The 16,300-nt window shown below is 44.0% G+C and overlaps 1 protein-coding gene across 2 annotated transcripts in view; it reads left to right on the top strand.

The window, feature by feature from the left end:
• uraha (urate (5-hydroxyiso-) hydrolase a) overlaps positions 1-16,300 on the top strand; it is a 55,021-nt gene that overhangs the window by 26,979 nt on the left and 11,742 nt on the right. For both annotated transcript variants that reach the window (XM_079824908.1, XM_079824909.1), the window contains 2 exons: positions 6,013-6,155; positions 6,260-6,395. In XM_079824908.1, coding sequence (XP_079681034.1) covers positions 6,013-6,155; positions 6,260-6,395 — 279 coding nt within the window. The remainder of the gene's footprint in view (positions 1-6,012; positions 6,156-6,259; positions 6,396-16,300) is intronic.

Here is a 16,300-nt window from a genome sequence, read left to right as displayed (position 1 = left end):
CTCTGTCTTCAAAATAAGCACTGTCTTAGCTTTCTAATATTTCACATATTACGTTAATCAAAGTAAAAAGGTCGGAAGACCGAATCCATGTTGCACGTGGCGCTATCAGACGATGTTTTCCTTTAATTACCGCTGGGTGTGAAATGCGCTCAAAAAACATTGACTGATTCTCTGACCAGCTGACATAAAGCATACTTTCAATAAACGGGAAACAAATCCTATCCGGTTATGAAGTGTTTTCTGTGTGTTGACAAATCTTTCGCGATGTTCTAACAGACAGGATTCGCACACAACGCATCTGCTAATGTCCGATTCGCAACCTAATGACTCCTTTGAACCGAATCATTTCAACGACTGGTTAGAACAACTGATCTGTCCAACACTGAACTAACGAATCAGTTTAATCATTTACTCTGAACATCTGAAATGAGAACACAAGTGTGCTTACACAATTTAGCAAGAGTGGGTGTAAGAGTTAGTTTTAATTATCCACATTCTTTCAGCTTATTTATGTTCATAATGTGTAGTAAAATAAATAGCCTATAAATCACTTAGTTTAGACTGGAGTGAGGTGAACCCAGAACAAAGTTGTTGTTAGCTAGCTAATCATTTTATGAAATTGTATATGGCAGAAAATTAGGCTATTTGTTCATTTTTTTAATACTACTTTTTAATATTGATATGATTATATACCAAAACAATTATCAGTAAATAGTGTAAAAATGAGGAACAAAAACAAACATCAAGGTATCCCACATGAAAAAATACTATAGTATATTATAGTAAAATTACTATAGTGTTTTTGAACCATACTATAGTAAATATACTACAGTAAATTGTAGTATATTTAGTATATTATAGTATTTACTACACTTTGTTAATTTACTGTAGTATATTTACTATAGTACGGTTCAAAAACACTATAGTATTTACTAGAGTAATTTTACTATAATATACTATAGTATTTTTTCATGTGGGATCAAAATAAGATAAGCAAAAGTTACAAACTTTCTTTGAATTTATTTAAAATGTATTGTCAGTATTGCGCTTGCAGATCACGTGGGTTGGGTACTTTTTTACTGCGCGTGCGTGCGTGTGTATGGATGACCATGTCTGTCAGCCACCACCGAAGACCATTTTTGACCCAGGAAAAACCCTGGGTTAGAAGGGGCCAACACGACAACGTCATCCGCAAAGAGCAGAGACGAAACCACGTGGTCCCCAAACCTGACACCCTCCGGCCCCTGGCTGCGCCTAGAAATTCTGTCCATAAAAATTATGAACAGAACCGGTGACAAAGGGCAGCCCTGCCGGAGTCCAACATGCACCGGGAACAAGTCTGACTTACTGCCGGCAATGCGGACCAAACTCCTGCTTCGGGCGTACAGGGACCGGACAGCCCTTAGCAAAGGACCCCGGACCCCATACTCCCCGAGCACCCTCCACAGGATGCCGTGAGGGACACAGTCGAATGCCTTCTCCAAATCCACAAAACACATGTGGACTGGTTGGGCAAACTCCCATGAACCCTCCAGCACCCTGTAGAGGGTATAGAGCTGGTCCAGTGTACCACGGCCCGGACGAAAACCAGACTGTTCCTCCTGAATCCGAGGTTCTACTATCAGCCGCATTCTCCTCTCCAGTACCCTGGCATAGACTTTCCCGGGGAGGCTGAGAAGTGTGATCCCCCTGTAGTTGGAACACACCCTCCGGTCCCCCTTCTTAAAAAGAGGGACCACCACCCCGGTCTGCCATCCTAGAGGCACTGTCCCCGACCACCACGCGATGCTGCAGAGGCGTGTCAGCCAAGACAGCCCCACAACATCCAGAGACTTGAGGTACTCAGGGCGGATCTCATCCACCCCCGGTGCCTTGCCACCGAGGAGTTTCTTGACCACCTCTGTGACTTCAGCCCGGGTGATGGACGAGTCCTCCTCTGAGCCCCCAGCCCACAACCACCCGGGCTGCAGTCCGCTTAGCCTGCCGGTACGTGTCAGCTGCCTCATGAGTCCCACAAGCCAACCAGACCCGATAGGACTCCTTCTTCAGCTTGACGGCATCCCTTACTTCCGGTGTCCACCACCGGGTTCGGGGATTGCCGCCTCAACATGCACCGGAGACCTTACGGCCACAGCTGTGAGCGGCCGCTTTGACAATGGAGGTGGAGAACATGGTCAGTTCGGACTCAATATCTCCCACCTCCCTCGGGATCCGGTCAAAGTTCTGCCGGAGGTAGGAGTTGAAGATCTCTCTGACAGGAGACTCGGCCAAACGTTCCCAGCAGACCCTTACAGTACGCTTGGGTCTACCGAGTCTGTCCAGCTTCCTCCCCCACCATCGGATCCAACTCACCACCAGGTGGTGATCAGTTGACAGCTCCGCCCCTCTCTTCACCCGAGTGTCCAAGACATACGGCCGCAGGTCAGATGAAACGACCACAAAGTCGATCATTGACCTACGACCTAGAGTGTCCTGGTGCCATGTGCACTGATGGACACTCTTATGCCTGAACATGGTGTTCGTTACGGACAAACCGTAACTAGCACAGAAGTCCAATAACTGAACACCACTCGGGTTCAGATCAGGGGGGCCGTTCCTCCCAATCACGCCCCTCCAGGTGTCACTGTCATTGCCCACGTGGGCGTTGAAGTCCCCCAGTAGAACGACGGAGTCCCCAGTCGGAGCACTTTCCAGCACCCCTCCCAGGGACACCAAGAAGGCCGGGTACTCTGCACTGCCGTTTGGCCTGTAGGCACAAACAACAGTGAGAGACCTATCCCTGAGCCGAAGCCGCAGGGAAACGACCCTTTCGTTCACCGGGGTAAACTCCAACACATGGCGGCAGAGCTGGGGGGCTATAAGCAAACCCACACCAGCCCACCGCCCGTGAAGAGTCCATCCTCTCTCGAGGAGTGTGGTTCCAGAGCCTAAGCCGTGCGTAGAGGTGATTCCGACTATCTCTAGTCGGAACCTCTCAACCTCACGCACAATCTCAGGCTCCTTCCCCGCCAGTGAGGTGACATTCCATGTCCCAAGAGCCAGTTTCCGTGTCCAGGGATCGGGTTGTCCAGGCTCCTGCCTTCGACTGCTGCCCGATTTTCTCTGCACCGTCCCCTTACGGTCCCTCCTGTGAGTGGTGGGCCCACGGGAAGGTGTCCCCACGTCGCTCCTTTGGGCACATCGTGGTTAAGCTGAAAAGATTCTGTGTGAATTTTAACAAAAGAAGATCAACAAAAGAAGAATGCAGGAAGTTAGCCCTGAATGTAAAGTGTCACGTAGACCTATCCCAAAAAATCATAATGACGTCCAGTGATGCCAGTAACGCGTTACTCTAATTTTACTACTTTTTCCTGTAACGAGTAATCTAACGCATTACTATTTCCAAACCAGTAATCAGATTAAAGTAACTTATCCAAGTCACTGTGAGTTACTATTTTTGTCATTTTCCTTAGTAAAAATATTTTTGCTTTCTTGTTTAGTCTCAGCAGGGGTTTTCCGGCATAGAGAATTACGAGGCGGTCGCCTCCGTCAAATTTCTTGCCGCCTCCGTCTGTCGACAAAACTCAAGACAGGCAGTCACTTGCTCAGATTAGGCATGTCGTGATAATTAAATAATCATCAGAAATATATGTAACCTTTGGTTAAATATAAAAATACCCGACTACGCCACCTAGGTTCCTTCTCTACCCAGGAAAGTATAAAGTAATACAAATAACCCAAAAAGAAAGTTAAACCAAAAAGAATTACAACAAGAGAAAGGACCCTGCTGGTTCGGATTGCACTGAAGACGGAGACATGACTTTCCAAAACTATACCAAATTTATTTATCACAGGGGTAAAAAAATAATTCACTTAAAACATCAAAATAGGTCTCAAATACAGCTTACCAATAAATACCGACAGAAACAAGAGACCACAATTTGACCACTTTAACAGCAGGGAAAAACACAGCAAATCCGTGAGTAAACAAGACGTAAAGCAAGTGTCACACCAAATAAAAAGAATATCAAAAGAAAGCAAATACACTCCCCCTTCTGTTAAGCCCCAATATCACAGTTCCAGCTACCGGCAGATATAACTGGCAAGTAGATTTAATACAAGACTAACAGAAAAGAAAATAATTACACCACTCAGTCACAATAACATCATATTTCACTTCTCAATTAAAACTAATATTAATATTGTTTGCACTGCTTTAAATGGACCAGGCTACCAGCATATCAATTTACTATAACTTAATAGCCCATCGAACATACATTAGGCTACGTCAGTATTTCAACACATTTCTTACGAGCAGCTTGTTAAAGAGCTCGATCGTTAGCGGTTCAACACCTCAATATCCGCTGCCGTCAGTTGTAGGCTACTAGGACCATGAAACAGTGACAAAATAAATATAATAAAAACAAAACACACAAAATAAACAGCAGCTAGCACTCTTGGGCCGCACCTCGTAGGGGAATTTAAGCTATAGTAACCTTTAGGTTCCCTGCGCTCGCCACTTCACGCACACACACATTCCTGATGGCAAACATAGGCTATATTTAGACCATGATCTGCGATTGAGACGGGAACATACGGAAAACAACTCACCAGAGAGGCAACGCAACTAGAAATGGGTAGCCGGTTACTTCACACCGCACAGAGAAGAATAACAATCAACCAACTTATACAGGGTTTTTAATCACACCCCTAGACACAAACACACAATCATGATTGCACCGAACAGGTGTACTCAATATCAACTGCGGCTCAACGCCGGTGGGCGTGTCTAGTCATTTGCAATATGCAACCATTACAAGTTCCCCAATTCCAATGAGCAAAACTGAACGTTAGATTATCAACCTGTCACATATATATTGTCACAACATCCTTCAGCAATCATTATTAGTATATTATGATTTGCTAGTAGCCTACAAAGTCATATAAAGCCATTCCATAGCTGAATATCTTTCCTCCGCTGCTCTGTCATTCTCCGTTCAGCATTCAAACTGCGCGTCGCGTTCGGTTACAGTCAGCAGCATGGTAAAGCTCACTCCATATGATATATTCCCGTTATAATACTTGATATGTTGATAAAATAATTTATCTTGCTGGAGTTTATCTAGCGGTTTCTAAAAGATGTTGTGCTCACTACCCAGGTGACAACACAAGGACTATTAATTAGCATCACATGCACAATAACCGGAATTTAAAACTGTGAAGAAACAAATAATCAGTGAATGTTTGGACCGATATAGGCTACATAGTAGACTAGGATTTGTGGGCTCAACGCTCATCTTCTCTTTATGCCGTGAACTTTTCAATGTGCACTATTTATTAAATAAATTTATTTAATAAGAACACAAAGTAATTTGTACCTTTTCATTAACATGTTTAGATTTTATAAAAATGAGTCAAAATATTTTTTTTGGAGATACAATTTCAGGAGATACATTGTTGACGTTACTGTTAAAAATGCACTTCCAATAAAGTGTTGGCAAAAACGGTTGTCATTTTTATGTTGAGGCTGCAGAGGTGTTATCGGCAACTGATGAATGTAACTAATAAAGTAACTTGTAATCTAACTTAGTTACTTTTAAAATCAAGTAATCTGTAAAGTAACTTAGTTACTTTTAAAATCAAGTAATCTGTAAAGTTACTAAGTTACTTTTTCAAAGTAACTGTGGAAACACTGATGACGTCGTTTGAGCACCACCTGGTCATGGGAACTAAGACTGTCAACATTCACACATAGTTTGACATAGTTTGTAGGAAGATTAGAGACTGGCAGAACCCCCTCATTGGTAACTGTTTAATCTAATCTAATCAGTAAACTGATGCCATCATGTCCACAGTGTAGTCCACCCCAGTTTCACAGGGCCTTACAGCTGCTATCCTGTGATTGAAGCTTGTGGTAGCTTTCTTATTTCTATCAAGCCACTTTTGCTTTTTATCCGTCATTTTCAAAAATGCTTTATAGTTTAACAGTGGCTGGTTTATAGTGCATTAATCTAATATCACATTCTGTTACAGTATATGAACATGGCCGCTACCCTGCCAAGCCCCCTCACAACTCATGTGCTGAATACAGCCCAAGGAGTTCCTGGAGCCAACATGACCATTATCCTCTATCGCCTAGACCCCATCTCATCGGTGTGGAACTTACTCACAACAGGGTAAAAGCATTTTTATTCAGTTTTGCATCAACCAAAATGATAGCATGCAGATTTAGGAGTATATAGAGGTATTGGCTAAATTAATTCCAAAATGTTAATTATAGGACAACGAATGAAGATGGACGGTGCCCTGGGTTGATTAAAAAAGAAAGCTTCATTGCTGGTGTGTATAAAATGCGATTTGAGACTGGAAAGTACTTTGATGCCTTGGGGGAGACGTGCTTCTATCCATATGTGGAGGTATGAGAAAATTAACCTAACTATTTAAAAAAATTATTTGGGGTAATTATTTGTTATTATTTTAGCAGTTTTTTTAGCTAATGTTCAGATACTTTACACCAGTATTTTTCAATCTTGGTCCTTGGGGACTGTCTCTGTTAAGTATTTTACCTTGGTTAACATACAGTGAGATGCTGCGTCAAAAGCTGATGCTATGGGAAAACGCCACGGTGTGATGATTTTCTGAAGCCCATATAGAATCACGCCAATTTATTAGCTGATGGCACATGCTTGTGCCGTCTCATTCAGATTTCCATTTTACGGAAGCAAGCCGATGAGGAGAATAGGATGCTATATGCAGCATCTTGTTCCCTGCTCAGGGAACCAAGGTTACATACATAATCAAGACGTTCCCTTTCATAGGTTCACTTGACAGTGCATCAGTATCTGATGCTATATGAACAATATAACACAGTGCCATACAACTATGTCTGTAGTTTATCGTCCATGAAACCACATAGACCAGGGGTCAGGAACCTTTTTTGACCAAAGAGACATTTTTCATTTTTGGTTAATGCATTTTTCCAAAAGAGCCACAGTAAAAAAAAAAAAGTAAATTTTTATTAAAAAACATGCTTTTTTTTTATTTAACCTCCTATCGTTTCTTAGGCAGGGTTATTACATTTGATCTAATGCACCAGTTCAGCTCGAATCTAGAGGTATTACTTGCGTTTGTCTCCTGTGTCGTCTGACGAGGGGGGTTCCCTTTTCCTGGCTGGACAGGGGTTTCCCCGGATCTTTGATCCGCTGAATGTCTGGTCGTGTCTTGGATCGACGTCTTGGGAAGCCAATCACGTGGCGTGTTGGCGGCTGGATGAAAGTCTTGTGGGCGTTGTGAAGTTGAAGCGCGCTTTTAGAGACTCGTTGTTGAGAAACTTTTAGAGACTTAACGGAAAGAAAATAAACTTTAAGTAAAAGAAAGGAAAGTGAGAGAAAAGCAGATGGCCTAAATGAAATCGTTGTTTAACCTGCCACGATCGTCAGATTGTCTCCTGGGAGCTCTCCGTTCAGAACTCAACTCTGGTCAAACTGCTAGGACTTAACTCATCTCTAAACAAACAGGCCTTGAACCGGCTCGAACTGCTGGCTCTGAACAGGCCGCGCACTAGCTGTGACGTGAACTGGAACCGAACTAGATTCCTTGTTCGTGTTCTGAGATTAAACTCAAATATTTGCCCATCCCCTGGATGGGTTCTGGCCAATTAGGCTTCAGGGGTGACTGTGTCTCCACCCCTCCCATAAAATTTGGTTATCTATAGTAATTTAGTTTCCTGCTCTTAAGCAGAGAGTAAATTTAGACCTAATTTCTTACTATAAGGACATGATCAATTCTATAAAGATTTAATTCAGCTCATCTGTTGGATTATACCCATACGAACACACAGGTATCAAACACAGTGCCTTTTCAATAGTTCACACAGTGACTCATTCAATAGTTATATAATTGCATGAATTGGGAGTAATATACATGCATAATAGTCACGTGTATCAGTTGTAACACACTAGCAAGCTATGTCGAAGGCTATTTTGTTGGGGTAAGAGCTTAGGACCCAGGACCAGCAGTGAAAAATGAAGACCAGGAGTCAGGAGTCAGATTAATTAAAGAAAATTTTACTGAAGAATAGTTTGCAGTTTCATCAGCAGAAGCCAGCTCAAGAGGAGTTCGTAGGCCGCACTCCCTCCAACAGTCTCCCCGCCTCCGTCTAACGTACATACAATTTTCTGAACAGTTATACTGTTTTCAAGGTCTAGACACGTCATTACTGCCATGTGGAATGATTCTGGTTGGTTCTAACAACATGCAATGTAAGCAACTTTCCACACGTAGACAGATAGGAGCATATATCACTAAAAATGCATAGACTCGATGTCGCCCAGGCCGAGATTAGTCCACAGTGACCTCGGAGGTCATAGAAAAGACGCCTCCAAGTCTAGAATCGTCTGCCGAAAGGACCGTCTCCAATACTGGATCGGCACAGAATCATGAGACGCACACACAAAACTCCGCAGAATAGCAGTTTCTATCAAGGTCGGGAACATCTTAACTAACTATCAACAAAGCACTTCTCCAAAACATGCTGATACTACATTGAGTACAGAAGTGAATTTATTCTATTTAGTAAGAAAAAAAAGTATATCAAAGAGGTACATAAAAGAGTCCCCACAAGAGTCCGATAGCTGTGACATAGATGACCCCAGGGGTCACTTTAGTAAGACATACAGTTAACACATGCTGAGCACTCTTCACTCCCTGGAGTGTTATTACAACACCAAGGACATTTGCCTGTCAGCACATCTTGACACAGACTCAGAGCAGCACCTAAAAAAATGTGGATTCAAAAGCACACAGCAACTAAATCACTACAATATCCAAAATCACTCCTTGAATATAGAGAGCTGATTTATCAAATGTAGGAAATGGTTATAACTTGATTATAATTCATTCTTATTTTAATATTGAACATAAAATCATTCTTGAAGGATATGTGTCTGATGAAGAGACGAGTGATGTTTGGCTTGACCCTTGACCCTTCAATTTGAATGAAAGTCCAATAATCAGTGATTTGATGCACTCCATATGTAACAGTTTCTGTGAGTTTGCTTGGAGTTTTAGCTGTGTCACGTGGAGTTCATTTACCGGTCATTGAAAAGACAGAGATCTGGTTTGTTTCTTTGTCTTGTCATCACAACGAGTCCTCTGTCCTCTTTGTCTAAGCTTTGGTCACAAGTCCATAGGAAATCGAGTAATTATTAACTAAACTAGTAGCTCCGGGCAGAATGGAGCCTCCATCTCTCTTGTGATCGATGGTCGATTTCCTGGGGTCTGGAGCTGAATTGGGCTTTGTGAAGGGGATGTTCGTTTGATTGAATCATTTGGAAGATTCATTAAACTATGTGTCTGCGTCCACAATTCCTACAGATGCTACAGCGCCAATTTATGTTTTCCTCCATGGGTGCTCATGGGCGCACGCGCCCTTTAAAAAAAAGAAGTAAAAAAAGTAGTCAAACATTTTTTGCATTTCAGAACCTTAGGAAATGGACAGCGGCCGACACGAACACACACACCTATTTACTTGATAATAAAGCCGTAAAGTAGCATATCTTTCAAATCAGAACAGCGCCACTTCTCACAAATACAGACAGGATTGGAGATGAAAAGTTTAACTGAGACGTAACCGCGATCAGCTTCGTGGGAAATTAAGAATCAATGTCACACAAGTCCCCACAGTAAAAGTTAGATTTGTTGACTCACCATTGTGGTTAATTCTTCAGGAGGAACATGTCTCTGCGTACAGCAGTGCGCTTGATGAAATTATCAGCGATGATGTCCAGGTCCTGCTGTCGAGCCACTTCTTTGTGAGAGTTCATTATAACGATGTGATTTAGTCGGGCTTGCTCCATTGTTGACCATAGATACGTTTTCAGTCAGCGCATCCCAGAAAATGACCTCTTTGAGCAGCAAGATGTTACAGGGACAGTCAGAGCCAGTTTCAAAAGTTTTGTGACTTCTGGTAGTAACATTCTCAAGTGCTCGCCTCCATCTCCTTTCATGAAGTCATATACATCTTGAAAAGTTGTAAGATGAACACCTTTCTGTTTTGCCAAGTCCAAACACATGTCTCTATGCAATGTCAGCCTGCTTCCATCCATATCATCCCCATAGAACTGAATAATGTCTTTACAGTCGGCCGTCCCGGTTACAGAATCTTCAAAATCTTGCATGTGTTTGAATACAGAAGGATTAAATCTGCAGTTCAGAGATCCTGATGTTGTATCCATGACCTCAAAGTACTGCTGTCGGTACATTGCCTCTGGTGTTTGAAAACTGCGTGCCACACCTCCACTGTCCAATAGCCGGGGGATTCTTCTTAGTCTGGGCACATTTGGGCTATCCAAATCAAGGACATGCGCTTCTGCTGTAGTATTTTTCCAAAATTCTTGGAATCCTTCACAAAGAGACTTTATATCTTCTCTCAGTGTGTCAATCAACTGCCTAGCTTTTTGTAGGTGCAGCTGGCTGTTTTGAAGTGCAACATTGACTTTTTCCATGCGAGAGAAAAATTTCAAGGAGAAAAATTTGCTAAATTTTAGCAGTTGTGTTAGAAGACTGTTTGCTTTCCCTCCTGCCTCTCCCCTTTGTTTTTCAGACAGGTCCTCCATAAATTCCAGCAGCACACTGTAGTTGGATGCAATGGATTGTAACGAGGCCGTTTTCAAGGTCCATCTGGTAGGGCACAGAGGTCTAAGAGATAAAGAGTTGTCGTCTTGAAACTCCTGGAACCAGGCCAGTCGCTTTGGTGAATTTCTGATGAGCGTGACCAGGTCACGTATATTTGTTAAAAAGTTGCGACATGCGGGAATGTTTTCGGAGACATCATGCACAACCAAATTCACAACATGTGCGGTGCAATGGATGTACTGTGCTCGAGGCTCCAGCGCCTGCATGCGAGCCTGCAGACCTGTTCGAATACCGGACACATTTGATGCGCCGTCATAGCACTGTCCTCTGCATTTATTGACTGGCAGGGCAAATCTCATCAGAACGTCTTTTAAAAGCTGAAAAAGTGTGTCTGCTGTTGTTTTTGGTGTCTCATAAAATCCTAAGAAACGTTCTTCTGACTCCAGATTTTCAGTCACATAACGTAAGCAAACAGACGCTTGTTCTTTGACCGTAATATCGGTTGTCTCATCCATAATTACAGAGAAAACCCCAGCAGACTGTACTTCTCCTATTAGCTTTCTCAAGACATCATGAGCCATCATTTCAAACATCTCGTTTAGGATGTCATGAGAGAGCCACTTGTTCTCCTGACGAGCCAGCCATGACTTTAACTCTGGGATATCTTTAGCACGCACATATAGCATCTGCATAAAATTGGACTCTTGGTCAGTTTTTCCTCTAATGGCCACTCCCTGACAGGAAAGAAATTGGAGAGTAGAAAGAATAGCCAGCAAAACGATTCTGGCATTAGCCATCTGCATTTGTTTACCAGGAGAGAGCGAAGCAGCAACATTAACACCTGCATTAGTAGCTGCCATAATGCTAACGGCAGTGCGATGCAAATTACCCTTTTCATGTGATCTAAATCGTTCGAGTGCTTTAGCCCAGCTCGAAAACCCATCTTGAATGAAAGCTTTTAAAGATTCTTGGTTGTGGGTTGATGATGGAAGAGGGACATTCATGTTTTTAGCTGTAGTGCAGATGTTACAAAACACTTTGTTTTTTGTGGAGTCATAAGCTATCCAGGGGAATTTTCCTTTCCAACTAGCCTGGTATGTCCTTCCCTTATGTCGTTGTCCATCTTCACTGCAACTCCTAGCTTCACTCTAGCTCCTAGCTTCGCTGCTCCTAGCTTCGCTGCTCTTAGCTTCATTGTAGCTCCTAGCCTCGCTACTGCTACTGCTAGCTTCACTGTAGCTCCTAGCTTCGCTGCTTCTAGCTTCGCTGTTATGTGCTTCTGACAGGGCACTTGGGGTGGATGTCGATACACTCGCATCATTGTTAGGTTTTGCTTTTTTAATAAGAAATCTGTCCATTTTAGTCTCACTCTGAATCTGATTAAGGAAAGCACATACACCAAAAATTGTATAGTGGGGGATGGAGGCATGGAGCGGGGTCCCTAAAGAGGCGTTTTCATCCGAGAAACGCTGTGATTGGTGGATAGGATATTGGAGCAGGCGACTGACAGTGACACATAGCACCATCTTCAATGTTTAATTTTAAATGAATGTAGCCTACTGGCAGTCTGGCACACGTGGGTGCTCGAGCCCCGGAGCACGGTATCGGCGCCTATGGCTGCAATAATCAATGCACACTATGCTGTACTGTTTACCAAAAATGGCTGCAAACACCTGTATAGTGAAGCTGTTGTGTATCCGCGGCTTAAGCCATTCAAATGTATTGACACATCACTAAAAGTATTGAGCGCTCCGTGAACCATGTGACCGCACGCGTGCCGCCGGGAGATGACAGGCTGGCAGCAACAGGAGTATGAGACCTGTAGCCTACTTGAGCAACAGCGCCAACTCTCTCTGAATATTTTGAACAGCTGAATATTCTATCTCATGATGAAAAAGTAGAGACGATTGTAGATGCAAATGAAGATAGATTTTATCTTAGTTTTTATTTTATGCAAAACATTTTAGTCTCGTCCTTTTTCGTCAACAATAATGCATGTTAATTTAGTCTTAGTCAGCGTTTTTGGACATTGGTGCAGTCTCGTCATTGTCTCGTCTTAGTCATGGAAAAAATGGTCGTTGACGAATATATTTAGTCTCGTCTCGTCTGACGAAATTAACATTACCTCAGCCGGTACATAGTCTCTCCACTGCCAAGATCTCGTACACACCTCCTCGTGGCACACATGGTAACTGGTCCCTTGCGGTTCCAGGCTAAGCTGTACGGGATCTCGGAGCAGCAGTGGGCCCCAGAGACATGGCATGCAGGCCCCAGAGGGGGAAAGTAACGAATTACATTTACTCGCGTTACTGTAATTGAGTAGTTTTTCCTGTGTACTTCTACTTTTTTAAGTAGTTTTAGAAATATGTCATTTTACTTTTACTTAAGTATGTTTTGTTTGACGTATTGTACTTCGCTACATTTTAAACCACATCCATTTGAGTAAAAATAAATAAATAAATAATACAAAGGGGGGAAATCGTGCGCTCCGAAAACGACTGCATTGATTGAATTGAAGGGCAGCAGAACAAACGCGCAAAAATCACAAAAAGATGGAGACGGACAAGACAGACGGTGATGGAGACCCAGTTGAAAGCGAAACGTAAAACTATTATTATTAAACATTTAAATAAATTAATGATAAAAATAAGTTGTTAATCTAATTCATAATCATTTATTGAATTAAGTTGATTAGACATGTTTTATTGTAATTTTAATAAACAAAACGAACAAATGGTTTCAAGTTTGTTATAATAAAGCATTTGTTAAACCAAAAAAAAATGTTTTCATTCATTTAACGGCCATTTTAACTCATGATAATAATAACCATAATTTAATAATACAGTTTACTTATTAAATAATGGTTTAATATCGTAATGCTGTGAAACTCTGATGTTTTCTGAGATGGTTATCATATCGTGAAAATCTATCATTCTATCACAACCCTACACTCTAAAAAAAATGGTGCCATATGGCACTAAAAGTGGTTCTTTGTCGTAATCATAGGGGAACCACTTTTGGTGCTATATAGCACCATATCTTAACATGTTCTGTAGCACCTCAGCCAAAAAAATGCTGAAGAACCGCTGAAGCACCAAGATTGGTACTATACAGCACTTAAAGAGGAGCACAATTTTTTTAGAGTGTACATAGGAGAGTCCCCCATCTCCGCTGTTAAAAAAGTAACTAAGTAACTTTTACATTGTACATTTTAAATTGACTACTTTTTACTTTTTCTTGAGTAGATTTTTAGACCAGTAATTTTACTTGTACTTAAGTAAAATTTAATTGAAGTAATAGTACTTTTATTTGAGTAGAATATTTTATTACTCTTTCCACCTCTGGCAGGCCCATCTTTGAGTGGAAATGCCCTTATGCCCGTCAACCACTGTCCCAGCTATGGTTAAATAGCCCCAGCTATGGGTAAATAGTGAAGACCTCAATGGCGGCGTAGGCGGAAGATGATGGTGTGAGAACCATCAAAACAGCTGGGAAGGCGGAAGAAGGCAACCCCACAGCCAGGTGGGTTAACTTGGGAGGGTACAGTGGCTAGGGGATCAAACCCTGAACACAAATCTATACTTGGGGGCAGGCACAGGCAGAGTCTAGCTGATCAGACCACCGGCAGAGTCCAGCTGATCAGACCACCGGCAGCCCCCTGTAACTTCCTGCCCGAAGAAAGTCGTCATGTGTTCTCTCATGCCACTGGAGATTCCATTTGGTAGGAGTGAAGATGGTGGGAGTGAGGTCTGCGCACCCACACCCCCACTTTAATCCTCACCAATGCGCAAGCCTGTGGCAATGTGTAATGATGGTGGGCACAGGCCAAGGATGTGGCTGGCAGTGTCTAGCCAAACCATGCACACAGGCATCAATGAAAGACTGATGACATGGCTCATTCACCTCCAAAGAAACGCTTTGCCACTCTCATCAGTGCATACGCTCCAACTCTTGATACCGAGCATAACATCAAAGAGGATTTCTATAGAGCTCTTGATGCCATCCTACAGAAAACCACGGTTATGGACAGGCTCATACTCATGGGAGATTTCAATGCTAGAGTGGGTACAGAGTACCTGGTATGGAGTAAAGTCATCGGCTAGCACGTCTACAACGCGGTATGTCTCTCCACTCTGCTTTATGGGGTAGAGTCATGGACCCCATACCACCAGAACATTACCAACCTAGAGGCCTTCCATATCCGCTGCCTACAGAAGATCCTCAATTTGTCCTAGGAAGATCGAATCCCCCACTCCGCCAGGATGGCTGAGGATCAGCAATACTGACCAACTTTTTTTTGTTTTTTGGATACTGACCAAAAAACATCTGCGTTGAATAGGGCACACAATACGCATGCCTGAACACCGCCTGCCCCGCCAAGTCCTCTACAGTCAACTAATGGGCGCAAAGCACTGGAGGGCAAAAGCTGTGCTTAAAGGACTACACCAGGGACCTTCTAAAGCAAGCGAACATTCCCCTCACACAGCTCAAATCTATGGCACTCGGCAGATCAGCCTGGCAGGTCACCTGTGCTACTGCAGTCTCTCAAATACACTAAACCAACCAAGACCGATGATCCGAGAGGCGCATCAAGAGACACCAGTGGACGGCTAGTACCCCCCTAGTGTCTGGTTTCCCTTGCTCCATCTGCGGAATAGTGTGAAGCTCAAGGATCGGACTTGACACTCACGAGAAGTGGCACCAGTGGCATGTCACTGAAACCACCCCCCATCCCCGAAGCAAGCGTCATCATCGGACACAATGGACAGCTAAGAAGAAAAAGTGTGTGTGTCCTGGTATTCCCTACATTGTGGGACCTACACGCAGGTGAGGGGCGAGGTGCAGACAGGTACGGAAGTCTCCAGGACAGTTCTGGAACCTTGGGCGGCCATGGCGAGACAGGAGCCTTGGGTAGCCATGGCGGGTCAGGAGCCATGGGCCATGGCGGATCAGGAGCCGTGGGAGACCAAGGCGGATCAGGAGCCGTGGGAGTCCAAGGCGGATCAGGAGCCGTGGGAGACCCTGGTGGATCAGGAGCCGTGGGAGACCATGGCGGATCAGGAGCCGTGGGCGGCCATGGCGGATCAGGAGTTTTGGACAGCCTTGGTGGATCAGGAGCCTCGGGCACCCTTGGTGGATCAGGAACCTCTGGCAGCCTTGGCGGATCAGGAGTCTCGGGCAGCCTTGGTGGATCCGGAGCCCGACCCATATGTGCCCCGGCCACATGTTCCCCACCCACAGGTTTATAGCCCCCCCCCAAAAAAATTATTTGGGTAATTCAGGGGTGGAGTGGAGGGCTCGTGGAATGGGTCGTCCTCATGGGCTAGAATGGCCTTGCGGGCTGTAGCGGCCTTGCGGGCTGTAGCGGGCTCGAGGAGAGCTGTAGCGGGCTTGAGGAGAGCCGGACCGGGCTCCAGGAGAGCTGGAGCGGCCTCGTGGAAGGCTGATGCGGCCTCGTGGAAGGCTGGACCGGGCTCGCGGACACTTGGAGCGGGCTCATGGAGACTTGGAGCCGGCTCATGGAGACTTGGAGCGGGCTCATGGAGACTTGGAGCGGGCTCATGGAGACTTGGAGCAGGTTCGAGGAGAGCTGGAGTGACTGGTTCACTCCAGAAGTCTATAAGCCACCCGTCTTCAACTGGCTCAGGCGTAGCGGCGGACATCTTGGCCGGAGACGAGGGCTCGG

Source organism: Gobio gobio, assembly GCF_949357685.1.
Source record: "Gobio gobio genome assembly, chromosome: 9".
Lineage (NCBI taxonomy): Eukaryota > Metazoa > Chordata > Actinopteri > Cypriniformes > Gobionidae > Gobio > Gobio gobio.
Note: the sequence above shows the minus strand (reverse complement) of the source record. Positions and strands in the feature narration are given on the sequence as shown.